This window comes from Tachypleus tridentatus, chromosome 7 (assembly GCF_004210375.1).
Source record: "Tachypleus tridentatus isolate NWPU-2018 chromosome 7, ASM421037v1, whole genome shotgun sequence".
NCBI classification, from domain to species: domain Eukaryota; kingdom Metazoa; phylum Arthropoda; class Merostomata; order Xiphosura; family Limulidae; genus Tachypleus; species Tachypleus tridentatus.
In genome coordinates this window covers 69,154,900-69,182,893 of record NC_134831.1, presented here as the reverse complement: position 1 = coordinate 69,182,893, position 27,994 = coordinate 69,154,900, and the positions used below count along the sequence as shown (strand labels likewise).

The following is a 27,994-nucleotide window of genomic DNA, read 5'->3' as shown; positions in this document are numbered from 1 at the left end:
TTTTTCTTTTGCTGAAGAACAATGAGACATTATATTCCCAATATTTATTAATTTATCAGAAAAGTGACTGCATTGTGAATATTTTCTAACATAATTTTATGTCAAATGTTCTGTGTGTAAATTTGTTAATTTCTGGTTAACAATATCAGTTATACAATAGTTACAAATGAAATTTGAATGTGAGAGATGATAAATACTTTTAATTTCGTGAAATAATTGTGTACTGGATAACACTTTTACCAGGTTATCCATTTTAACAATCTGTGATATACATGTCTGATTTTGTACTTTAATTCCTATTGTTTTTATTCAAAAAGATATTCTACAGATGAAAAAATTTATTTTATGGTTTCCACTCCTAGTCAGGTTCAAAGTTTATCTTTTAATAACGCTGCTGTGATACTGCTATTTTTAGTTCAATACATAATTTTATTTTTTTTAATAAATTGTTACTGATATATTAAATCGTTTGTACAGATTGTCCTACTAATTTACCAGTGTTATTTGTTTTTGGTAAATGTACCTTTCAATTAAATGTTTATAAAACATTTAAGTGTTTGCATTATTATTATATGTGCAAATTAAACGTTAGTGCTAATAGTTATCTTTGTGCTGATTTCTAATATCAGAAATATGAATCTTAATTTATAATTATCCCATCACACAAAAAAATGTATGTTAATCATTGTATTACCAATAAATTTATTTCACCCAACACAATATATATTGTTACAGCTGCAAATTCATATTTTTTTGAAAACTTAGCCAAATGTCACATCTACTGTACCATAATAAACAGATCATAAACCTGAACAGTATTAAATAAAAATAGCTTTGAACAACACTCCTCAAAGAAAATTGATAAAATATTCAAAAATTTGTAAAAAATACTATTTTAAATGTATAATTATTTTTTTATAAAGACAAGACACACAAAGCACCTTTTATCCCTTCATCATGTATAACTTACACCTACTATACTAAAATGTTTAATTTATTTAAAAAAGCTACTTTTGAGTATTCTATGAAAATTACGACTTAGATAAATGCATCACTTCTATGAAAGTAACCTAAAATTAGTTTATAACATGTTAGTAAAACATTGTGCTTTTTAGTTATTGTTATGGAGTCTTTAAAACATCGATTTGATTTGTCACTCAAAAGTACCCTAGTTTTGTGTTCTAATCAAAGATTCATGGATAGTTTTTCCAACAAGGCTCACATTTTGTTTTATAAACTTGTAAATATATATTCACACAAGACTTGTAAGTCATTGATTTCTTTGATTTAACACACACTCAAGATGCTTTTGATAGAGCTTCACTTGTTTTGTACACATTGATCAAGTACTCATTTTAAACAAAACAGAACAACATTGTTTTAAATTCTTTTTTTTTTTACTGTTTTATCTGAGATAAGTCTTAGAGTTCATGTGTTCTGAAAGCTTTAGTAGTGCACTTCTTGTTATTCTTATCAATCATACTTACTTAATAAGGTATTAATGGTGTTAATTGTGATAGCCAAAGCTAGTCTTGTTTTTAAATATTATGCAACTTTAAGAATACTAGGTCAACTTAACAGGAGAAAATATACAGACGTAGAACAGATTTGTTGACACTTGAACAAAGACCTATTTTGAATAGACAAGACTTTCATTTCTGAAATTGTAAGCCAGTTTACTTTAAACACAGACCTCTTATCACGTTATGCTTTCCTTACTTCCACACATACACATCATTCATAAGTTATTATTCTACATGTATCACTGATGATATATTCTGTCCTTACTTTCACACATAACTAAATTTATTCTCCCCTTACATATACTTCCACATACATACACATCATTCATAATATATTGTTTCCTCACTTCTACATACACCATTAACATGTTGTTCTTTACTTCCTCATAAAACATTAAGATATTACATCAAAAAACAACTTTTTAGTAACTATATGCTTAGCTTTGTGACTTCTTCAGGAGGTTAACACAACCAATCACAGTAGTGGACACAGAACAACTACTAGATGGTAGGCTGTTCTGGGCTGAGGCAAATTAAGGGTCGGATAGGGCTAAGACTAAATATTTCCACTGGACCTATTATGACTGACTAAAGGCTAAGATTGAAAAAAACTACTAAACCCCAAAATGGACCTTAATTTTTAGTCTGGGTCTGCAGCTGCATCCCCCACCTTAATCTGCCCTTAGTTCTGAGCCTATTAATATTATCAAGAGACCATCAGCCTTCTAAAAGTCCCACAAGTTAAAACTTTGAGATAATTTTTTTATATGAAACATGTTTACACTCCAGTATGCATTACTCCATTTTCTTTTTACTCAAGGTATTATTTCTTTCTATAAGCATGACCGATAAGCTTTCCTAACTTCCACACACATATCATTAATACAATATTACTTTCTAACTTCCACACGCATATCATTAATATGATATTACTTTCTAACTTCCACACACATATCATTAACATATTACTTTCTAACTTCCACACGCATATCATTAATATGATATTACTTTCTAACTTACACACACGTATCATTAACATATTACTTTCTAACTTACACACACATATCATTAATATGATATTACTTCCTAACTTACACACACGTATCATTAACATATTACTTTAACTTACACACACATATCATTAATATATTACTTTCTAACTTACACACACATATCATTATATATTACTTTCACTAACTTACACACATATCATTAATATATTACTTTCTAACTTACACACACATATTAATATTACTTTTGCTAACTTACACACACATATCATTAATATTTTACTTTCTAACTTACACACACATATCATTAATATGATATTACTTCCTAACTTCCACACACATATCATTAACATATTACTTTCACTAACTTACACACACATATCATTAATATTTTACTTTCTAACTTACACACACATATTAATATTACTCTAACTTACACGCACATATTGCATTACTCTAACTTACGCACATATATGGTTGATATGTTACTTTCGCTAACTTACACACACACATATCGTTAATATATTACTTTCACTAACTTACACACACATATCATTAATATTTTACTTTCTAACTTACACACACATATTAATATTACTTTCTAACTTACACACACATATCGTTAATATATTACTTTCACTAACTTACACACACATATCGTTAATATATTACTTTCACTAACTTACACACACATATCATTAATATTTTACTTTCTAACTTACACACACACATTAATATTACTTTCTAACTTACACACACATATTAATATTACTTTCTAACTTACACACACATATCGTTAATATATTACTTTCACTAACTTACACACATATATCGTTAATATATTACTTTCACTAACTTACACACACATATCGTTAATATATTACTTTCACTAACTTACACACACATATTGTTAATATTTTACTTTCTAACTTACACACACATCATTGATAAACCTTACTTCCACACTCATTATTGTTAGATATTCTCTTTCCACTGCAGACATCATTTAAACTTAAAGAAAAAAATATATTATCCATAAATAATGAAAACAATTACTGACTTACCCAGTACAGGACTAGATACGTACTAAGAGATCTTAACATTACTAATTAATGACAGTAAAAGTAGTACACAAGAGATCATGACAATATAAAAAAAAGAAGTTATTTGTATATAATAACTTAGTATATTTGACTACAGTTTTATCAGTTAGTTAGGTTCTAGCAACTTCATTACAACCAAGAGACACAAATTACTTTGTAAAACATACTAAATGCCTGATATTACTGTTGAAATAATGATACAAAAATCTATTGATGCACATACTATTACTTAACAAAACTTAAACTGAACAGTTTATTTTTTTTTATCAGATCTTTGTCATTATTTACTTTATAATGCTTAGATAATGTACGCATACATGATTATCACGTAAAAACACAATTAATTTTGGTGCTAAATAATAATAAATATATAAATGCACATACACAAACACATTTATTTTCTTACTTCATTATCAGAAACTATAAGAATGTTATATTGATCCAGTTTTTAAATATGTATAAAAGCTGTGTGTGGATGACAAACAATTTGAAATTTCCATGTGAAAGCTATTTTTATAGCCTACTAACAAATATATATTAACCATTCTAACACTTCATTTACGTGAATCATCATTTGTTGATTCTTCCAATCAGTTTACGTACGATTAAAACAATACTAACAACTGATGGCATATGAAGTATATTAACAATATTTTAAAACTACTTGATGAGCTTATACAATATTTTTTAAGCTTCCAGTGATTTAATACCACACTAAAACACAACAAAAAGTTTAATGCAAACAGTTATCTGGTTTGCAGCTTCCTTGTGGTAAGGTAACATTCATAATTTTAGACAGTTTTAATGTCAAAGAGAATGTTATACAGATTTGAAAGAAGTACTTGAAACACAATTAGCCTAACTATCTTCTTGTAATTGTAAATATCTGTAGAGGTATATTAATATTTCTTAATTATGGTCTTCTACTGATCACACTAAACATATATGACAAGGCAGTACATGCTTGCTCCTTTCTATGTCTTATGTACATAAAGATGTTCTTTCTGATGTTGTTATAAGAGTAAAACTTAACCATTTCTTAACTGTCTTTCTTGCACTGTTTACCTGCCAGTAGTATTTCACCAATATAGTAAACTACACATAAAAAGCACTTAATGGGACATGTTAAACACTCCAAGTAATATCTGAGACACCTCCATGTGTACTCTTGATTTCTTAAATACAATGTATTCATTGGTTTGCAGAACAAAAATATGTGCCAAGTTTGGTAGCACTAGTATTATCCTGATTTACTGCTAATAATGGCACCTAATATTAACAATTCTTTAACATGAAGTATATACATAAATAATTATTTGATTACATGAAATGACACTTATTAGATAGAGTAAATTAATCAAAATATCTTTGGTTAAGAAGTGCTTAAGTCAAACAAATATTCTCATTCAATATGGCAAGCAAAAGCAAGCAGTTTGATTCACTTCACTGACCAAGAGAAGAGAAAATGATTATCCTATTATTATTCTTTCTTGCATTTATCATTATCCTTTTGTCTTGTTTTCCTTGAAATATCCTAAAAATAAAAATAATATATATATGTGGTCTCATTTATATATCTACTAAGTAAAAGAATTATTCAGGTATGTCTTAAAATTAAGAAGTGACATTTGAAACTAGTTGATTGGTTGTTTGGTGTTTTATGGTGCAAAGCAACAAGGCTGTCTGCTTGGTAAAAAAATTAAAAGTAAAATTATTAAAATTCATAAAAATGATCCATGTTAAAACAAAACAAAGTTTAATTTTTCTAATTAAAAACTTATATAGTGTTAAAAAAGCCAATGACCCTTAAAAAAACCTTTGCCAATGACACTGTCCAGCATCAGGTGTACACCTTAGGACAAAACACGTCTAAAATGGTGGTCGTTGAGAGTTGTAACACTGTCTTGTCAGTAAAACGTGGACTACTGTGGCCTGAGTGTCACACATTGGTGCATCAGTCCCAACTTCCTCTTTCCGATCATCGAGGAAACAAGATGGGCAAAGTCCAATAGATGGTTTTATCTGGAAAAAAACTCATTCCAAGTCAACTGCCAACTGGTGCAGAGCTGAGCCTTGAATACAGGAGTGGAACAGGCATGGCAGTTAGTACAACTGTAGTGTCAGCAAGCTCATTCCTGCAAATATCAACATAGCCTGGTATTCAGAGGAACTGGATAGAAGTAGATGTGAAAGATAAATGGGCCAGTTGGTTTTGAATACTGATGAGAATAGTGTGAGAACTAATGTGAAGTGATTCCAGAGCCAATAGAGAGCTAAGCGAGTTGGTATAAATAGTACAATTTGAGCATTGCTTCACTTCTACGTCATCCAGGGCAAGAGAAATGGTGTACAGTTCGACAGTGAACATATAAACTGTAGAAATTTTGCTTCGGGGACCATGGGAACCACAACTTCACCGACATGGAATTCAGGATCGGGATGAATGCTCCGTTGGCAGTAAAAGTGCATGCAAACGGTTTAGAGAGAGAAAAGTTAAAACCGTTTGCTGTGGTCCACCTCAGTGAATGATTGAGAGCAGACTGTAGCTGCTGCTCAGTAAACCTCATTTTCGATGACTAACATGAGATGTGGAAATCGTTGACACAGAGTCTGTTTGCAACAGTAAGAGGGAGTCGTCCAGTGATGGCATTAATCTTTATACTAAAAAGTGTGATACTCAAGACAGCCCTGAGGGACTTCAAGTTCCTGCAGGAAGGAACGGTAAAGTGTTGAACCCACATGAACTTGGAACTGCTTGCCCATTAAAAACTTTTTAATAAAAACAGGCAAATGGCCATGCAACCCATATAAGTGAAGATCTTGCAAAATGCCATACCTCCATGTAGTTTCATAACCCTTCTCAAAGTCAAAGAATACTGACACAAGATGTTGTTGCTTGAGAAAGGCTTCTCTGGTCACATTTCCAGTTGAATCAGGTAGTCTACAGATGAGTGCTGTCATCGGAACCCATACTGGGTTCCTTGAATCACACAAGACGAGCATTAACCATCTTCTCTAAGGTTTTACAGCGACTGAGGGTGTGAAAAAATGATCGTTTTGCATCTCAGGGCCAGAGAAGAAGATGGACCTGAGGAAATGCTCAAACCCAGAACCAAAGGATGTGGATCCAGGTATTCTGGAAGGAATGGCAGGGACAGAGATGGGTTTTGATGTTGATCCATAGAGGACAAAATACTTTTCACATTCGTTTAGAAAGATTCTTTTTAGAGAGATCCATTTGCATTTCCACTGCAGCAGTGGAACAAAGCGCAGCAACATACTTCTGAGATGAAGTGGTGGACAGTAACTTTCGAGCCTCAGGGAAAGAAATGTTGTGAACAGTTGTCAAATGCTGTATCTCTTTGTCTTCCACCTACCTAGGGCATGAATGAAAGTAAGATGGGTGAGGGCCACTACAATTAACATAATGAGGGTCTATTTCACACTCATAGGCATCTTGGTCCTTGCTACCAACAATGAGCACATGCCAAGGAAACATGATGCAATGTCTTTGAGTGACTGAACTGCTGACATTGGAAACATCTGAGAGGGTTCAGAATATATGACCATACCTTGCAATTAAGATAACCTGCCTTGATGGTGGCAGGTTGACACAGTGATGTAAATGCTGCAATGAGGACATTGGTCAGCATCATAATTCCATCTTTGCAAGTGGAGATATGCCTCACTGCAGAAACTCCTTGGGTGGAGAAACCAGTAAGGATCTCTAACTCAGGAATATTCTTCAAATTCCTCAACAATAATGCCTCATGACAAATTCAAAGTAGCACAAGGAGTAACCTCAGTGGGTATACCCCCAATGGTCTTTGAATGCAAGAGGAGTTCACTGTGTTTAGGAGCGGATGTTTCCACCAATGCATCACCAGAACGAAGCTTTTTGACTGACTAAAGACAGCCAGCAAGTCCCTCTAGTCCCTTCCAAATAAAAAGGGAGACATTTGCCATAAGGATTTGTCTGAAAGAGAATGTAGTATCAGAAAATAAGGTACAGGTGTTGAAGAGGTTGAAAATTGCTGCTCAGAGTCTTCAAGATGTGGTCATTTACCTACAGTCTGTTTTTTCACTATTTTATTTTTACTTTTATTTGGGGGATCCATAATAAAGAAGGAATATTTCAGTGCCCACTGACCCCACCCACCATGGAGTTCTACAACGAGATCCACTACAATGCCAAACAAGAACTTTGCAGCAACTCCAGGGTTTTGTGAGCGCTATACCAAAACACTAACATTAGACACATTGTCAACAACACCCACTGAGAACATCCAACACTGATACTTGGTTGACCCTAGCCTAAGTAGACTAGCTGATTGACCTGTCTACAAGAATTCATGGCCAAAGTGGTGTGTGTTAGGGTTGGAACCTTCAATCACCAGGATCCTTGGTGACTCGTGAAACTCAAACATGTAGGTGGATGTTTAGATCCCAGAGGAGGTAAACTGAAATAACAGAACCTTCTCTTGGAGGTCCCCTCACCACGTACAGGAATCTACACTGAGAGACATTTGAAACTAGTCCTATTTTAAGTTTATAATGAAACAATATAACCATACCATTCTTATGTTTAATTGTATATAAAAAAAACTAACTCATATTAATCCAAATTAATTCAGGAACTTGACTACAGAGGATTGAGTATGTTATATAAAAATAATTTTTTTATAACCCTGCAGCACAGATTTCCTGTGCTGTTTCAGAAGTGCAATGCAACATAAATTCACAGGTGGTGCATCCACTGACTTGACTGCTACAGCTATATGTGAATAACAGTTTCATTCTCCAACAGCTTCAAGCATACAAAAGTTGAAGTATGACTAGATGTCTTTTCTTGATGAGCATAAACTTTGTTGGACTCATTGAATGGCATAAAACAGCATAAGACTTACTACAATTATTAAAATAAATACACACTATAAAGTGCTACCATGCACTACAATTTTTCCTTCACGTAGATACTGTTCATACAGTTTCCCACAGTCTGTATTTCTTTCTTGAAGTTGTTATGAAAGCAACTTGTATATACTAATTATGTTTCTTTTCCAGACAGAAACTGTTCTTGACTATGTTTTGTATTGTTACCTGGGACATGTGGATGCCTTTTGTCACTGATATCTGTGTTCATGGGTTCTCACCTATTACAAGATTCTGTATTTCCTTATTATAGCTGGGGCATGACTGGTGCCCCAGTTGTTCAATACTTTTGTGCTCCTATGTTATTACTAAGCACAAGGAATACCCCCATCTTGAAAATGTTTAATCTTTGAACTGAAAACATCTGTATGTATGAAAGGGCAGTTATATTCTCGTCCTAAAAGTGATCAATTTTCAGTGGAATTACACTACCTACAAAGTGCCACAGAATGCCTAAGTGTAATTTTTTATTTCACCATGACTTTATATTGACTGTGGTTATCGGGTAGTTCACTGATTTGCATATTCAATTTTTTTACTAATATAATGCATCAACTCTGTGTACTCTCACTTAATTGTAAGATAAATACGTTAATTAATACGTTACACATGTTCCTGAACATCAGACAAAATTTACAAACATTAAGTGTTTCTTACTCTACACAATATATCCAAGAAATAACCTAAAATAGCTTTCAACAACTGTAAAGTTTATAAATAAAAAAATGTATACATGTTAGGTTAATTACAAATAGGTTTTTACAAATGTACTGTTTGTAAATAATGTAAAAAACAAAATTGATTGTTTGTTGGATCTTCCACAAAGCTACTGAAATTGTTATCTCTAATTTTGATTGGTTTTGTTTGTTTTGAATGTTGAGCAAAATAACATAAAGACTATCTCCACTAGCCATTTCTAATCTAATGGAGATACTAGAGGAAAGGCAACGAGTCATCACAAATTCATCATCAACTATTACACTACACTTTTATTTACAAATAACAAGATTGGCCTTTGCATTATAATGCCCCAAGGCTAAAAGGGTGAGCATACTTTTGTGTGATGGGATTCAAACTTGCAACTTGCTAATTGTGAGTTTAGTGCCCTAACAACCTGACTATGCTAGGCACCCCTACTTGTGAAGTGACAGACTAGAGGAAAAGCAGCTAGTTAACATTGCCCAATGATAACTTTTAAGTTACTATTATCAGAGAGAATAATCGATTTTGGTCTGATTATTATATTTATAACTTATCCAGAGCAAGATGTGGATTATGGGTAGGATAATTCAAACTACAAAACCCAAGCTCCACAGTTTGGGATGTTAGCCACTGTGCCATGCTTGGTCCAACATTTAAATGACTCAACAAGATGTATGGCCAAAAAAATTCATCATAAGTAGTATTAAAATAAAAAAAAACACTTATTTAATAATTGCTTTAGGTAAGTGTACTTTTTTTTAAGTAATAAATAAATCACTAAAGTTATCTAACACTTCTGAGCAAGTATACTGTTTTTACAAACAAAATTAACAAATCTAAATAACAAGAACTCTGACCTTTTATACAATTTGTAAGTAATGTAATATATAAAAATCTAAATATTTTTTAATAGTGGCCTCAATGATATATACTACTAACATGTATATGATATGTATATGTATATGATGTATATGCTGAAATAGAAGATATATTCCTGACATACCTTTTGTGTCAGAATAACCAGCAACTTTCGAAACAGGCCTATAAAGTCCAGAAACAGGTCTACTGAATGCCTGTTAAAATGCAATAATACAGAATAACCTACAGATTAAACAATAACTACAATAACAGAATGTAAGCTTGAGAAAATTATATTCTATTAACTTGCTTGGTGTTAAAAACTCAAGTGTGCATGTAAGATAAATATTTATATACATACATTTATATAAAAAAAACTGTAAAAAACCATGATTTCTGGTATGCCAGCTCATTCTATGATGCTGAGAAGTCTTATAAAGCTTTTTTTTCCTTTTTCTCAATTACATTAAAAATGGGGCAGTAAGTAAATAACTTTGAGCTGAGGAACAACTAAAAATATGTTTTGGTAGAACTGCCAACTTTACAATAGTCACTAGTAGAGTGGAACTTCTTCAAGACTTTTACAGATGATTTTGATTTAAAACAACAACAACAAAAATTAAGTACTACAAAAAATTAAAGGAAGATATATGTCATTGCTGTTTTCATAATAAACTTTAAAATTACAAGTTATTGTTGGAAATTTTTAAATAACAGAAACAAATTACATACACATATTCAAAAACAATATACACATTAATTCACTCAAAACCACATAACATTCTGCATGAAAAGGCCAAAACAATACTAGGAATATGACAAGCCATATATTTGTGTAACTGGGATCTTAAATATTTATATTTTGGTGCAACTACAATATAATTTAATACAAAAAAATTTTGTGTTCTTTGTTAGAATTTCTCTACTTACAAGATACATGTATTGTGAAAAGGCCCTTATAATGTTTTGTTTTTTAAGATATTTTTAATAAATAAGCATTATTATTCAGTGTCAAAAATATTACCAGTCATATGTTTCCATGATCTGCAAATCCAATTTTTGTACCTGATGGATCTCAAAGACAAAAATACTCACGTATATAAATGCTTGCAAATATCAATAAATTATTCTCAACTGATAGATTTGACAAAAAGAAAAAAGTGAACTCCAAATAAAATACACTATTTTAATTTTTTTTACAAATATCATTTATTTTTTAATGTCTCATCAAAGAACAAAATATTAACTTGAAAAAAGTAATAAGGCTAAATCTGGACAGATAAAGTTGAAAAACACAATACCAGATAAAGTCATTTTCACCACTTCTCTTTTTTTCTATTATCATCTGAGTATCGTACAAAATAAAGCCACATATGACAATGAGACCAATGTAGAGATTAACCTAAAAAGCAGTAAACACCTTTTTTTAACACAAATAAAAATATAATGAAAGCATGCAGGAAAAATGAATACTGTGATTAAACAATATACACACTTTGTAGAAAGAAGACAAGTGTTAAAAACTAGCATTTCAAGGCAGGATGATGTAGTTATTACTAATAATTACCAAGAAATAATTAATTTAAATCATACTGTAAAGAGCAATTACTCATAAATGATGTCAGAAAAACATGCAGATTCAAGAAATATATTATAAAATAATAAAAACTACTCAAGATTTTATTAATATAAATTTAAATTACTCATAAAGTTAGTCACAATGTATGATGTATAGTTGGAGAGCAACTATGAAATATTTACTATTTATACAGAAGGTAAACTATGAATACAACAAAATCAGACACCAGAGATTTTATTTTGGTTCTGAAAGAAACATGAAATGAATCAGTGAAAGTGTTATTTTTACATTTTTATTTGGGATAACAGTCCCTGATTCAACATATCAAAACATATTAAACATGTTATAGTAAGATGAAACTGCAAAGCTAAGTGATACACAACTTATCACAGTGTATATGTGTGTGACACCAGAAGACAGTATTTGTTTACAAAGATTAGTAAGGCTAAGTTTTTATTAATTCCATTATGCCTAATTTCATGAATAACATAATATAGCAATAACATAGTGCTGGTACTAGTATTTCCTGCTGGTATATGAACCAGAGCTTTCCCATAAGTTGTTGAAGTGATGACCTTTCTGACCTGCATAAACGTCATTGAGCAAAATATTTTGTCATCATTTAATGCAAAGCCTGAAGCATATTTTGTGAATGTTCAAAGTTTAATTATATCTAGCCACACCTATAACAATCATAGTTTTCTTGCACCTGCTAACTTTCTAAATGGGAAAAATCTTAATCAACAAACACCAATCATCCTTTCAGTGAACTATGAATTATTTTTTAAACTTTTCCAAAGTTATAACAAACCATGTTTATAAACATATGGGGGAAGCAGGAGCAGCCTTGTACATACAAGTACATATAATAAGAGTCATTGTTAAGTTAATAACTTTTAGTATATTTTTATCCAAGCTGAATATTTTTCTTAAATAAAGGCCTACTTTATTTCTTTGCTTTGTTCTTCCAAGCAGCCCTGAATGAGCCATGAAATTGGTTAAAACTAGTCTCTCATAACAGCATAAGCAAATCAAAGTTTAACCTCTACACCATCTTTTCCTCACTGAAATTCACATTTTAATGAGGGAAGGAAATTAACAAGTAAAAAAAAAATATTGTGTCAAAATTGCATATGTAAAAATGATAGTACTGAAAAACCTAAATGAAATTACTGTAAAATAAAAAGTTGCTTTTTAAATCCTTACCTGAAAAAGAAATGTTGACCCAATAATCATGTTTACAAGATGCATTAAAGCCACAGTTGACAAAAGTGAAAAGAGGCTGCCTGTGATAAAACATGAATTGTAATTACACTGAAGTTTGTTAAATGTATTTATCTAAAACTAAATAAAGGGGCTTGCATTTATAAAACTTAGAAAAAAAAGGTTGACTCCATAATCATGTTTACAAATTGCATTACATATTATCAAATTTCATATAAAACAAAAAACATATTACAATTTTTTTACCAATATTAGCTAATACTAACTTTACTTACCATCTGTCTTAGAACCCTAAATCATGTATGTTTGTTGTTAAGCATAATGGGCTATCTGTGGTATACTGTGTCCACCTCTAGTAATGAAACCTACGTTTTAGCATTAAAAGTCTACAAACTTACTACTGAGCCACTGGGAAGGATCTCAAATGATAAACAACAATTAATTATCAGCAGTCCAAGTACTTATAAAGTAACTGTATTGCATATACAACCAGTATAAATATAAACAACAACATATAATAACAAAGTACCTCAATTACTGTCACATCAAACAATGGATACTCATAGGTAGTAAATTATGATTTGTTATTATATTTTGGATTAATTCAAGGTTGTTCAGCTTAATTAATCAGTGTCATGATTGACAAAATTAATAAATTAATTAATCAAAATAAGTGTCTAATTATTAATACCTTTGATTATACCAACCATTGAAGTTTCATTGATTGATTGATTTAGTGTTTTATGGCACAAAGCAGCTAGGCTATCTGCGCCAAACGTCTGGTAAAAAGGTAAAAATAAATTAAATGTAGTAAAATACATAAAAGGAAATGAAGGTAAAACAAAACATCATTGAAAAACAGAAAAAGCATAAAACCAATGTTGACACCTAGTCTACAATGTTAAGAGAGAAAGCAGAGTAAGAGAAGTTGTAAAAAACTTTCTCTAGCAAAATGGTAATGATCATAACCCGCCAGGAAGACTAACAGGTAAGTTCAAAAACCACCGTCAGTCACCTGAAGTTGGCCTTTCCAGTCCTTGTTCCGGGTTATGTGTCATAACAGCCATGATCAAAAGGTAAAATAAGAAAAGTGGTAAAAGATATACAGCAAAATTGTAATAAAAATTAGCCAAATGTCCTGTGAAAAGGTAAAAGTAAAGTAAATGTAGTAAAATTTGTAAAAGGAAACAAAGGTATAAACAAAACATAAAATGGTGTAAAACCAATGTTGACATCCAGTCTACAAAGTTGTAAAGAACTTCCTGTAGCAGAAAGGTAATGATCATAACCCGCCAGGAAGACTAACAGGTAAGTACAAGAACCACCATCAGTCACCTGAAGTTGGTCGTTCCAGTCTTGGTTCCGGGTTATGTGTCATTATGGCCAGTACAAAAGGGTAAAGTAATAAAAGTGTTAAACGGTATGCAGCAAAAGTGTAATAATAACTCGCCAAGACGACTAACGGATAGTTCAAACAGCAGCGTTAGTCACCTGAAGTTGGCCTTTCCAGTCCTGGTGTCAAGTTATTTAATGTCCTGGCCATTTTACAATGTCAAATTGAACTAGAGAGAATGAAACTGTAAAAAGGAAACAACAATTAAAAAGGTGTAATGAATAAATATCAAACATTTAAATGAGGTTAAAAAGATTAATGGTCATTAAAAAACTAAAAATTTTATCAAGGTGGACAGTGTCACCATCACCAATAACACTGTCCAATGTTACAGACACACCCTGGGACAGAACGTGTTTAAAATAGTGCCGTCGTTGAGAGTCGTAACGATAGCAGGAAAGTAAAATGTGGCTTACAGTGATTTGAGTGTTACACAAACTACACACTGGTGCATCAGTTCCAGATAAGAGAAAACAATGAGTTAAAAAACTGTGACCAATGCGTAGTCTAGTTAGAACAACTTCCTCCTTCTGAACCTTACGGAAGCTAGATGGCCAAAGCCCAATATAGGGTTTTATTTGGAAAAGCTTGTTGTCACATTGTTCACTCCAAGTGGACTGCCAGCTGGCACAGAGCCGAGCCTTGAATGCAGAACCATAGTCCATGTACGGAATAGGCACAGTGGTGATAGTGCTAGAGCAGATAGATTTAGCTGCCCTGACTGCAAGCTCATTCCCGCGAATACCAACATGGCCTGGTATCCAGAAAAACTGGATAGAAGTAGATGTTAATGAGAAATGAGCCAATTGGTTTTGACTATCAGCGAGAACAGAGTGTGAGCCAACATGAGTGATTCCAAGGCCAGCAGAGAACTAATGGAGTCAGTATAAATAGTGCAGTCGGAGTACTGCTCAGCTTCAATATGATCCAGGGCAAGAGATCTGGCATACAATTCAGCAGTGAACACAGAAGCTGTAGAGGGAATTCTGTGTGCAACCACCGAACCGCAACAAACCTTGGCAAAGCCCACAGTCACCTGATTTTGAACCATCCATATAAATTGGAATAGAAAGGTTGTTCGAAAGATGTTCAGTAAATAAAAGACGGTACTTTCAATCGGGAGTATCTGCCTTTTTTAGATGACTTAAAGAAAGGTCACATTTGGGGGCTGTAATAAGCCATGGAGGGATGGACTGACCAGTGGATTCTGCAATGTTTTCCAAGGACAGACCCAATTCATCCAATTGCGCCTGGATGCGCAGGCCAAAAGGACCAATAGCAGATCATCTTTTCTGAAAAAGCATGACCCACAGAGGAAGGAAAACACACCCCCAGGTGGGATGCTTTGGTGAGGAATGAAGTTTCAAAGAATATAGTAAAGACAGTTGCAAACGGCAAAGGTGCAGAGAAGGTTCGTGAGATTCCACGTATAAGCTCTGAACTGGGGAGGTGCAGAAAGCCCCAGTGCAAAGTCGAAGTCCTTGATGATGAAGGAGGTCCAGCATCTTTAAGGCTGAGGGTCTGGCAGAGCCACAGACCATTGATCCATAGTCGAGTTTTGAACGAATAAGAGCACGATATATCTTTAACATAGAACATCAACGAGCTTCCAAACTGGCAGTAGAGAGAGCATGGAGGATGTTCAGTGTTCTTGTGCATTTGACCTGTGGCTACTTTAAGTGTGGTATAAAGGTCAGCTTATGGTCAAAGATAAGCCCCAAGAACTTGGTCTCAGGGACCACTGGCAGCAAAACTTCACCGATACGGAGTTCAGAATCAGGGTGGATACCCAGTTGGTGGCAAAAGTGCATGCAAACGGTTTTAGAGAGAGAAAAATTAAAGCCGTTTACTGTAGTCCACTTCAGTACACGTTTGAGGGCAATTTGTTGTTGCCACTCAATATATCTCATGTTCGACAACTGACATGAGATATGAAAGTTGTCAACATAGAGCCTGTTTGCAACAGTGAGAGGAAGTTGTTCAGTAATGGCATTTATCTTTATAGTGAAAAGTGTGACATTCAAAACACAGCCCTAAGGGACCCCAAGTTCCTGTACAAAAGAACAGGAAAGTGTCGACCCACACGAACTTGAAATCTCCTGTTCATTAAAAATTTTTTTAATAAACATGGGTAAATGGTCACGTAACCCATATATATGGAGGTCTCCCAAAATGCCATACTTCCATGTTGTGTCTTAAACCTTCTCAATGTCAAAGAATAATGATACAAGATGTTGTCGTTTGAGAAAGGCTTCTCTATTTGATGTTTCAAGTCGAATTTGGTAGTCCTTGGTGGAATGCTGTCGTTGGAACCCACACTGGGTAGGCGAGAGGAGGTTGTTTGATTCGAGGAACCAAACAAGACGAGCATTAACCATCCTCTCTAAGGTCTTACAGAGACAGCTAGTCAAAGCAATTGGACGGTAGTGTGAAGGAATCTTGGGATCTTTCCCAGGTTTAGAGAAAGGTAAGATAATAGCCTGGTGCCAGGCATCAGGAAAAACATTCTCCTGCCAGATCCGATTAAAAACAATTAGAAGAATATCAAGAGAAGCAGGAGAGAGATAGCGTAGCATGTCATAGTGTACATCATCAGGTCCAACAGATGCACTGCCAGACCAATGAAGGGCCATTTTCAGTTCCACCAGTGTAAAGGGACGATTATAGTCAAAGAGACAGTCAGTTTGAAAGGAAAGAGGTGAACGCTCTGCCTGAGTCTTGATGGCCAAGAAGGTGGAGGAACAAGCAAAAGTGCTAGATACCTGGCAAAAGCTTTCACCTAGAGTATCAGGGGGAATGCTCCGGACATCAGCTACCTCTTGGCCATCAGAGAGTAAGATGGAGAGGGGGACAGAATTGTAGTGCCCACTGACCTTTTGAATCCTGTCCCATATGACCTTGGAACTGGTGGTAGAAGATATGCTTGTTGTGAACTTAATCCAAGATTCCTTCTGGCTTTGACATCTTACCCACCTAGCATGTGCACGGGCCCGTTAGAAAGCAATGTGGTTCAAAAGTGTGGGATATCTACGGAAAGTATCACAAGCCCGTTTTTGAGCCTTCCATGCCAAGTGGCAAGCAGGATTCCACCACGGATGAGGATATCGTGGAAAATGTGTCGAGGTTTTAGGAATACACTGAGCAGCTGCTTGTATAATACAGTCAGTAACCACTGCCACACAGTCGTCTATTGATAGGTGATTCACGATGGCAGGATCAAGTTCTGTGAGAGCAGTGAAAGTGGACCAGTCTGCCTGATCCAGCTTCCACCGGGGCATATGGGTAGAGTGGCATTGACCATAGCCAGTCTCTCTCAAAAGTATAGTAAAATGATCACTGCCTAGTGGATTAGTGTCAACCCTCCATGAAAAATGGGAAAATAATGAAGGGGAACAAACCATAAGATCAATAGCAGTAAAGAACTGACTAGGTGCATGAAAATAAGTGGAAAAACCAGTATTGAAAAGAGAAAGATTGTGATCAGAGAGCATACGCTCTACAGAGCAACCCCTCCTATCAATAACAGCACTTCCCCAGAGAGGATGATGTCCATTAAAGTCCCCCAGGATTAGAAATGGAGATGGCAACTGTTCAACAAGAGCATCAAGGTCTGATTGATCATATGTCTCTCCAGGGGACAGGTAGAGAGAACAAACAGTGATGGTATGACCCATAAAAAACACAGATGGCTAGGGCCTCCAAGGGTGTGTTGAGTGACAAAGACAGGGTGGGCACATGCTGATCAACCAATAGTACCACCCCTCCATGTACTCATCCATAACACAGCCTGTTATTTCTGTACAGAGAAAACGGCTGAATGGTGACTGTATCAGCAGGTTTCAGAAATGTTTCTTGTAAGCAAATACATACAGGATGGTAGGAAGCAATCAGTGTTTTGATATCATCCAGATTTGAAGGCAAAGTGGCTGGAGAACCCTTCTGTTTACGACCATGTCTTTTTTCCTTACTGTCCTTATTCGGAGGAGGTCTAACCACCTCCATGGATCCTGCCCTGTGTTGATTGGGCAGGTCTTTGTTGTTGGAAAGGGTGTCCAGTGACTGAGAATGCAAACGAATGATTGTTTTGCATCGTGGGGTTGGAGAAAAAGATGTATCAGAAGTAATGCCTGTATTTGAAACCAAAGGATGTGGATCTTGAGATTTGAGATGGGTGTAGAAGTCGATTCATCAACCTTTTTAACCATAGCTTTTCATTTGTTTTGAAAATGATTCTCTTGGAGGCACATAGCGATCTGTCTGCACTCCCACTGTAGTTGTGGAATGAAGTGCAGTAGCATATGTCCAAGATGGAGTGGTGGACAGCAATTTCCGAGCCTCAGGATAACTAATGTTGAGTCATTTTCAAACGCTCACCTCTTTTTCCTCCAACCATTTTGGGCAAGAACGAAAGTAGGAAGGGTGGAAACCATTGCAGTTGACACAATGTGGGTCTGTGTGACACTCATAGGCATCGTGGTCCTTGCCACCACAACAAGCACATGTCAGGGAACCTCGACAGGACGGACGTCTTTGAGTGGCCAAACCTCTGACATTGGAAACATCGAAGAGGGTTTGGAATGTATGGCTGTACCCTGCAAATTAGATAACCTGCCTTGATGGTGGCAGGTGCACGTGGTGATGTAAATGTCAAAACGAGGATATCCGTCGACAGCGTAACTTTGTCTGTGCAAGTGGAGATGCGCCTCACTGCAGAAACTCCTTGAGTGGAGAGACCAGCAAGAATCTCTGACTCAGGAGCGTTCTTCAAATCCCTCTCAACAATAACTCCTCGTGATGAATTCAAGGTAGCATGAGGGGTAACCTCAATAGCTATATCGCCCATTTGCCTTTGAATTCAAGAGGAGTTCACTGTGTTGGGATGTGGATGTTTCAACCAATATGTCTCCAGGTCGAAGCTTCTTGACTGACTTTGGAGACCAGCAAGTCCCTCTAGTCCCTTCTGAATAAAAATTGGGGAAATTTGCCCTAAAAGTTTTTTCTGAAAGAGAATGCAATATAAGAAAATGGGGTACAGGTGTTACAAACGTTAAAGATTACTGCTCAGAGTCTTCAAGACGTGGTTGTTTACCTATTGACTGTTTTTCACTATTTTATTTAAATTTTTTGTTGGAGGATCCATAGAAAAAAGGAAAATTTCGGTACCCACTGACCCCACCCACCATGGAGCCCTACGAGGGGACGCACTACAATGTCATGCAAGGGCATTGCAGCAACGCCAGGGTTTTCGTGAACACTATACCCAAACACCAGCATCAGACACAGTGTCCACAACACCCATTGAGAACTTCCAACACTGGTACATGGTTGACTCTAGCCCAAGTGGACCAGCCGATTGACTCAAGGGCTCCACGCAAAGGCCGCCCATCTACAGGAATTCAAGGCCAAAGTGGTGTGTTAGGGTTGAACCCCTCAACCACCAAGATCCTCTCCTCCCCTTCAAGGGTCGCCATGCACGGCAAACACGTAGAAGGATGTTTAGATCCCAGAGGAGGTAAAATGAAAGAACAGAACCTTCCCTGGGAGATCCCCTCACCATGTACATGAATCCACATCCAAGGGGTCCAAGTTTCATTTCAGAATAATCAATCTCTCAAACTTAGTGAATTAATGAGTTCAACAATCAACTGTCAAATTCTACTAATCACCCAGCTCTACTTTAAAGTTAAAAATTTTTCATTTATTAGGTAGTTTAATTCTTTCATTCAGTAGTAGAATTTTTATGGTGTTTTCTAAAAATAAAATGCACAAGGAAAGAATCTTGTATATTACATTTTTAACAAAGTTATACTCGTAAAAATCATCTTTGTAAATAAACTAAGGTTGCACACATTTCATTACTTAATACTGTACAGCTGTTAAAAGCCATCTTCAGTGATTCTTTGTATATATTTTGTATTGTTGGAAACATTTTTGCAAGTTTTTCCCAATATTCAAGAATGTGTGAAAAATAAAGTTTGTAGTTAACTGTTTCCATATAGGATTGGTTTATATGACCAGCCTTGTAACCACAACATAATCATTAGTTTCCCTATTATATCTTTTAACAGGGTGTATACATCTTTACTGAATTTGGCAAGATTTTAGTAAACACTAAGCCTTTAGTGCACAAAAAATCAATTTTTAATTATTTCTACCATAAACCTGTCTGTGAATATCTATATTATAATGAGTAATTTACAATAAATCCTGTACTTCAAAGATGGGTGATAAATAAATTTGGGGAGATAAAGAATTTTTTTAAAAGATTAGTTAAAAAATAAAGAATTTGAAACTTGTACAAAAATTTCATTTATTAACTAAATTTTGATGCAAAGTTTATTTTTATATATTAATAATAAAGTAGTATAATTAAATTTTTGTATGTAACTCCCTGAATGGTCATGACAGACACAATTTGCTTGACCTTCCTGTTGTGAAACAGTTAAGATGAAAGTACAGAGGGTTGAGAACATGATACAAATCAGTGAATAATATGAAAACCAAAGTGAATACAGTCACAGGGGAATAGCAAGTGTGAATATTACAGTTTAACATTCTTTAGGATTTTCTAGGTTCTGTAACTGTTGAAAGATAAGTAACAGCCCTTTCATACACTCATCATAAATATGCGCATACCTCAATCAGCTGGAGAATGAAATGGGTATTTATGCTATTCCATACCAAAACATATTGGTCACACAAATGAACACAGCAACTATGAACAAGCACTGGAAAAACTGATTTGGACATGTCAAATTCTTTTGTAGTTAATGCAAGGCTATTATCAAGGCATACATTCATCAGATAGAGCATGATCAGGTGTTATGACATGAACTGTAACAGAGTGGTGATGCTTCAAAATCATTTTAATCATCTCTTTACTGGCTCAGTCAAGTTGACCAACCCTTTATCTGTGAAACTATACATAATACTGTTTACTATAATTCTGAATGTACTACATCTACAAGTATCTTCACAAAACTTGGAAAGCTTTCAGCATCATTACAAGTTTGTTGTATACAAAACTCAGACTTTTAATATTTTTCTAAAGATTTACTGTGAATTTCTGAAGCCTTAACTAAAACTTTGTGTGAAGAATGATTTTCATGTTTCTTTTGCATAACCTAATAAACCTCCTAAATTAATACCACAAGTTATATCTCTTATCTACCCTACCCCAATCATAAGGAAGAAATCATCAATGTATGAAATGAAAGTTGAAAAACATAGTTAATACCATTTTTTTTGCACTGGCCGTAGCATTAATCAGAAAGACCCAAAGTACATATCATCAACTTTGAATACTTTAAATCCTTTCTTTTACTTTTATAGTTTTATAGCTCTCAGGACAAATTCCTCCCAAAGGGAGATATTGCAAACAATATGGTGCTGAACTCCAGTTTAATTGGCACAAGCAAGTATATGTAGTGACATATTCCCAATCAGTAGGATGTCAGTTTTGTCACAGCTTAACCCCCAGCTAACATATAGGACTCATGATACAGTTGGGTAGAGTAAACAAATTGAAGTGTCTTGCTCAAGAGCACATCAATATGTGAATCAACCTCAAATTTGCAATTATCTGACAGCGAGTCCAAAGTGCAAAACCACTGACTTATGCTGCCCCCTTTTAATTCCTGTGTTTCATACCAAGTACTGCATGTAGGAACAGTATGTAACAACAGAAGCTCATTAGTTGTTCTCTGTCTAGCTCATGTAATCACTACATAATTGAGAGGTGCAATACATGATAGAGCCATTGTAATTATAATATTATTATTTTATTGGAATTTTGTGGAGAAATTGATATTTTATTTTACATTTTAGTTACTTTTGTTTAAAAATAAATAAATAAAAGATGTACATAAAAATAAAGATTTGTGTAACTCACAGCATACTTGAGCAGTTTGCACTTGAGACTCAAAAACTCGATGTCCAAAAGAGTATTCATGTAGCTTTCTAATATGCATCTTAGAACACAAGAATATATAATTCATTGGAATGAAATATTACAAAATAACTATAATTTATCATTTTCTAAATAAACTATAAACTGGTTAACAAAATTAGTTATCAAAGCAACAAAACATGATCATCACAAATTAAACAATTCTGCTGAAGAATTAGTATATAGCAGTACACCTAAACATTGGTTTCTTTATGTTGAAAATAAGCTGGTTGTTCTGTTGGTAATATAAATATCCATCAGCCATATAAAGGTGATTAACAAACAACCTCAAAAGTCAGACAGATGTGATGGGGCTTCTCTGGTGAGTTTGACAAATTTATTGATATCTCAGCAAACAAAGAAGGTAGGACGTTTAAATTCTAGATTTTTCTTAATTGCAATTATGTATATTTTGTGTTTCTAATTGGTTGGAAATGCAGCAGCCAAATTTCAATGTTAAAAAATTCTGAAAGGAAGAAACAGGAGCTCAGACATATCATGTGGAACACAAAAATGAAAATGAGAAACCTTTTAAATATTTCGTTTTGAAAACAGGAAGTTAAAACATAGATAATATACAAACTTAAATTAGAAAATATGTTTTAATGCCAAGTTAATTGACAAATATTGATAATAAAGTTGTTTCAGTATATTTGGAATGTAATATATGGAAAAGAGACAGACCCAATATGGGGGTTACTATAATATAGGATTTCTTTTTTTTACCTACATTTTTATAGCAAGAACACAATTTACTTGGTTTTACTACAATTTAAAATGAGCTTAATTTATGCAAAGCTAACTTCTTCATCACTCCTTATTTCAGGTTTATCTCGATGTAAATTCCATCCAGTTTTCTAAATTATTTCTCTAAGAGATCAAACTGTTTTTGTTTTTCATAAATTACCTAATATAACATTGAATAAATATAACCATTAATATTTTTTAACTTTTCTTTAACTACTGATAAAATAATCTGGAATAATTCCTCTTATGAAGTCTTTCCAATATATACAATGGCTATATTAAAACCTACAGTTGATCTATATAAAACAAAAAACTAACCTCCAATGAAAAGCCATTTCCCTTGCTCACTCAGAATAGAAGACAGACTGAAGCAGATGAATATAACAGATGTAGCAAGGAATCCTGATGGAATGACCTTAGGGTTTATCATGATAATAATATCTAGAAGTGGACCCAGACTAAGTCCTGAAAATGAAATATTTCAATCACTTTTTGGAAGGCAGAATAAATATGAACAGAAAAACAAAAGAACAAATGTAACATTATAAACTTAGAATACAAAACACGATTCTTTAATACTTACCTGCACAAAAGGCAAAAGCCAAGAGAAATCTTAATCTGATAGTAGTGTTCTTGCCATTGTATGTTGTTGTTGCTAAGACAGTCAGAAAAGCAAAGGAAATCAAACTACTCAGTATTCCTCCCTGAAAATTATATGAAAAACTCAGTATTAAACATTATATATATACTTGTATTAATGTCATTCTAACTACAACACAAATGTATTCCTTCTGGAACACTATTTTTTATCAAGGAAGAAAATAAATTTCAAAGCCTTTTTTATTGTAATCCAATATTCTACATTATTAGAAAAGAGAAAACAAAAACATTTCACATATTTAAAACTTTGAAACAATAAAATTCCTGTCAAAGAACAAACTTATACTTAGGTTTTGAAGTTCCTGTGTTCAGCCCCAACATTCCATCACTCAGATCTTCCATATGCTACTAACTAAAACCTCTTACAACTTAAGTCATCTATAGTGTTTCTACATAAAAAAACTTGCATTTTAATTATATTTTCCATTCCATAGCTAATCATTTTTAAACCTAGTAACTCATCTGTCTGCACTTTTCTAATCTGTATTCATAAAATTAGTTCCTTATAAGTTATAAATATATTTATAACTATGGCAACAATTAGCAGTCTGACATTATCCCTACCATTACCACCAAAAACCTTAAAGGCATATAAAATAGTAGTCTCAGGTATTATACATATATTTGTAACAGTAATTCAAAACAAATTGAAAATATAAAAATACTTGACTTGTTTAATATAACATATTGGTAGCAATGGGGTGAAAGAACGATTTGGTCCTTCAAGCTTTTCCTTACATAATCCCCTTCACAAAAATAAACATTTAAGCCTACCCTCTGTTTTCCGTGAAATCACTAATTACCTTTTTAAACTCTTGTAAGGAGCTGGCTTCCAATAATGCCTATAAGAACTCATTCATTAATCTAATCACCTGTTAGAAAAATAAAACTGTCTGAACTGTAGCTTAACCTGTACTTCCTAAACCTTAAACTTGTATCCCCTTTTCCTATTGTGTTCAGATTCTGGCACAAAGAAATCAAAAGCAACCATTTTAATGCTCATTAGAAATTCTAGTAAAGTTTAATAAGATCAACTTTTGACCTTCTGTTTTCAGGATAAGATATATTAAAATCTTACACTATACCCTTCAATTCCCTGAATTAACCTAGTACACCTACTCTGCTGCCATATTCAACGCCCTTTCATAGATAAGAAGACTGAAACAGTACACAATGTTCAAAGTAAGATCTTAACTAGTAATTTGTATATAGAAAATTATATTTTGTCCTATAAGAGACATGTCTCTAAATATATCCTAAATCTATTAACTTTGCTTCTAGCAACAGTGACTCATCCACCATTATGCCAAGATCCTTTTCATCAAGTAGGCTCCCATCTCTATTAAACATGCAACCAAAATTATAAAAACCAAAATATATTACAAAACATAACATTTAAGAAAAAATAATGCCTGTTGGTCCATAAATACTATTCCATTCACTGAATAAAAAAATTATAATAAAAGAAAATTACATATATCCTGATGGTATCAAAAACACCCTCAAATCAATCCCTTTATCATCAAATATTTATTGAGCCTTACCTTAAGATTACAACATCCACCACATCTGAAAGCAACCTATTCCAAACATTACCTACCATGATAGAAAAATAAAAATGCCTTAGCTGAAGAACACTCCCACAGTGCAATATTTATGTATCCCCTCGCTTTCCGATATATCAAATTCATACCTACTTCAGTAACAACTTCTTAAAAGAATGTTATCACATTATTAAGTCATGGCTTTCCTCTAGTGACACCACATTGAATATTTAAAATTTTACACTGTGTTAAATGAATTTTCAAAGCATATTATATCAGACTTTAAACAAAACATTTTCCGTCTTTGATGTAAGATTAAGGTATATAATCACCTTGCACGAACAGTAATTAAAGGTTACTTTCCAAATATTTGATGAGTATCATTCAGAAGTACCTCAACATTAGTAATTTATCAGTTATGCCCCTATCAATACCATTTAGTAGCAATATAATTCACCAGCAAAAAAGGTCCATTTTCACTGGAATTCATTAATAACAACCTTTTGTTTTCATTTAAATAAAATTAAAACTATAAAAGAAAATTTAGTACACCTGTATAAGCTCTGTTGTGACATGAACATATCCTCCAGCTGCAGCAACAAAGGTGGATAATGCTACACAACTGTACACATTCCTCAAATGTTGCCTTTCTGGTTCTGACCTAAAATATGTGAAATAGTACTATAAAAAAACAGGTTGTTTTACCTAGGTTCTGCAATTTATTAATTTTCTAATAATACAAATAATGTGTGTAAACAGCAAGTTTTTTTGTCACTCAAACTATGAAGACTTTCCAGTTACAGCACATTTTTTTTAATAAGCAGGTGAATACATACAGGATTCTTATACTACAGAAAATGCTGAAATAATTTATCTCCTTCACTAGCTTTTGTCAGCCTTCACACAAGCAAACAATTTAAACTTTATCACTGAATTTAGATATTCAAGAACAGTCAATATGACAAAATGTATTTACCACATCAAGATAGTCTACCTAATTATTATAAAAAAAACAACAACCATAATAAATTTAAAATATATAAAGAGCCTTGTATCCTTACATATACATCTAATCTAACAACAAATTCGAGATAATCAGACAAAGCATAAGATATGCTTACGTAAGTTACAATTTTTACAAGAAAAACTTTTCAAAAAAGGAAGCAAATCACTAAATGCATAATAGTACCAGCATACAGGGTAGTAGAGGATAAATTAAATTGTGATTGAATACTCTAAATAGTAATACATACTTCTATATGCTGATTCTTGCCTGTGTAAATTTTAGCTTTACGAATCAAGTAAAATCGTAGCATCGTTAAAGAATCTTAGAATTCAGTCTAATACGTAACATTAGTCTAACTTTTAATTTTAGTGCGAATAGCATTATTAGATTACTTTGTTACAATTTAGTAATATTATAATTAATAATATTACTATTACTAATAATGGTATGTCGCTCCCTAGTAACATTACGCTGTTATTTGTATTAACAATACTATAAACATGAGAACATACAGTCTGCAGTGTAAAGTGTTGAAGAAACTCTGAAATCTATATGAATCAGACATTTTGTTAAAATTATATATTACATTAATTGATTAGGTTAAAATCATTTAAACCCAACAGAAATGCTCGTTTCCTTCGATCTTGAAGAAGGTATAATTAGCGCTACCTACTATTTTAAAATAAGATTACAAGTGAAAATAAAAAAATAATAACGATAATTAGTATTTATGTGTGATTTGTAATAGCTGAATCAAAGGTTATGCAAGTCAAAAAATTTAATTATCTATCAATTTTATTTATTTAGATAAATTTCTAGCTTCGCAAACGACATTTGATAAGATATAATTCATTGCATAAGTTTAAATGTTTACAAATTAAATAGATTTCACAATGAAAACTTTCATCTCTTAAAATAGGACGATTTTCTTTTATTTGTTACTTGTTCTCAGCATAAACAATATTTTAGAATCATATGAAACCATCTATGTTTTTAACTTACAAACAAATCGTTTTGTGTTAAAACTATTGTTTTCCATGCAGTACTGGATCGGACGTGGCTTAGCGGTTAGCACGTAAAGTTTGTAAACTCTTACAGTAGAGTCTTAAGAACAAAAGGTCCGTAAAAGTGACAGTCAGTCATTGTGGTTAGTCCAAGCCAAGAAAACGTCCTTGTAGTGTAAAGTCCTACAGATTAGTCGCATTCTCTTAGTCAGGAGTTAAGTATTAGAGATGGATATATTTGAATTCTTGGGGCCAAGATCTTGACTGTTTGGTCCAGTTGCACATAAAGGGCCATTCGGATAAGACATACCAAAACTGTAGAATACTAAGGGCTGCATAAACCAGGACTACAACCGGCAATGAAAGATATTAAAAGTGTATATGTACAAACTAAATAAATTTTAAATAAAGTATTCGTTTGTTTGAAGTTAACACAATGCTACACAATTGGCTATCTGTGCTCTGCCCATCACGGGTATCGAAGCCAGGTTTCTAGCATTGTAAGTCCGCAGACAAACAAGTTGTTTGTTTTTGAATTTTTCGCAAAGCTACTCGAGGGCTATCTGCGCTAGCCGTTCCTGATTTAGCAGTGTAGGACTAGAGGAATGGCAGCTAGTCATCACCACCCATCGCCAACTTTTGGGCTACTCTTTTACCAACAAATAGTGGGATTGACTGTCACATTATAACGCCCCAACGGCTGGAAAGGCGATCATGTTTGGTGCGACGGTGATGCAAACCCGCGACCCTCAGATTACGAG

At 33.6% G+C, this 27,994-nt stretch overlaps 1 protein-coding gene across 3 annotated transcripts; it reads right to left on the bottom strand.

Moving 5' to 3' along the window:
• Positions 1-684: 684 nt before the first annotated feature.
• On the bottom strand, positions 685-26,908 carry LOC143255906 (putative Bax inhibitor 1). Of its 3 annotated transcripts, XR_013030921.1 has the most exons (9): positions 26,742-26,899; positions 25,776-25,884; positions 23,603-23,723; positions 23,338-23,484; positions 12,914-12,993; positions 11,430-11,530; positions 11,153-11,202; positions 10,274-10,343; positions 5,131-5,170 (listed from the first exon to the last, which is right to left on the bottom strand). XR_013030921.1 is itself a non-coding variant. In XM_076512308.1 (8 exons), coding segments are annotated over exons 1-8 (684 nt in total). In that variant the 5' UTR covers positions 26,818-26,908; the 3' UTR covers positions 685-5,116. The 3 variants fall into 3 exon arrangements, 2 of the variants coding, with proteins under 2 accessions (XP_076368423.1, XP_076368422.1); XM_076512308.1 differs by lacking the exon at positions 11,153-11,202 and having other exon boundaries at positions 685-5,170; positions 26,816-26,908; XM_076512307.1 differs by lacking the exon at positions 11,153-11,202 and having other exon boundaries at positions 685-5,170.
• Positions 26,909-27,994: the final 1,086 nt, after the last annotated feature.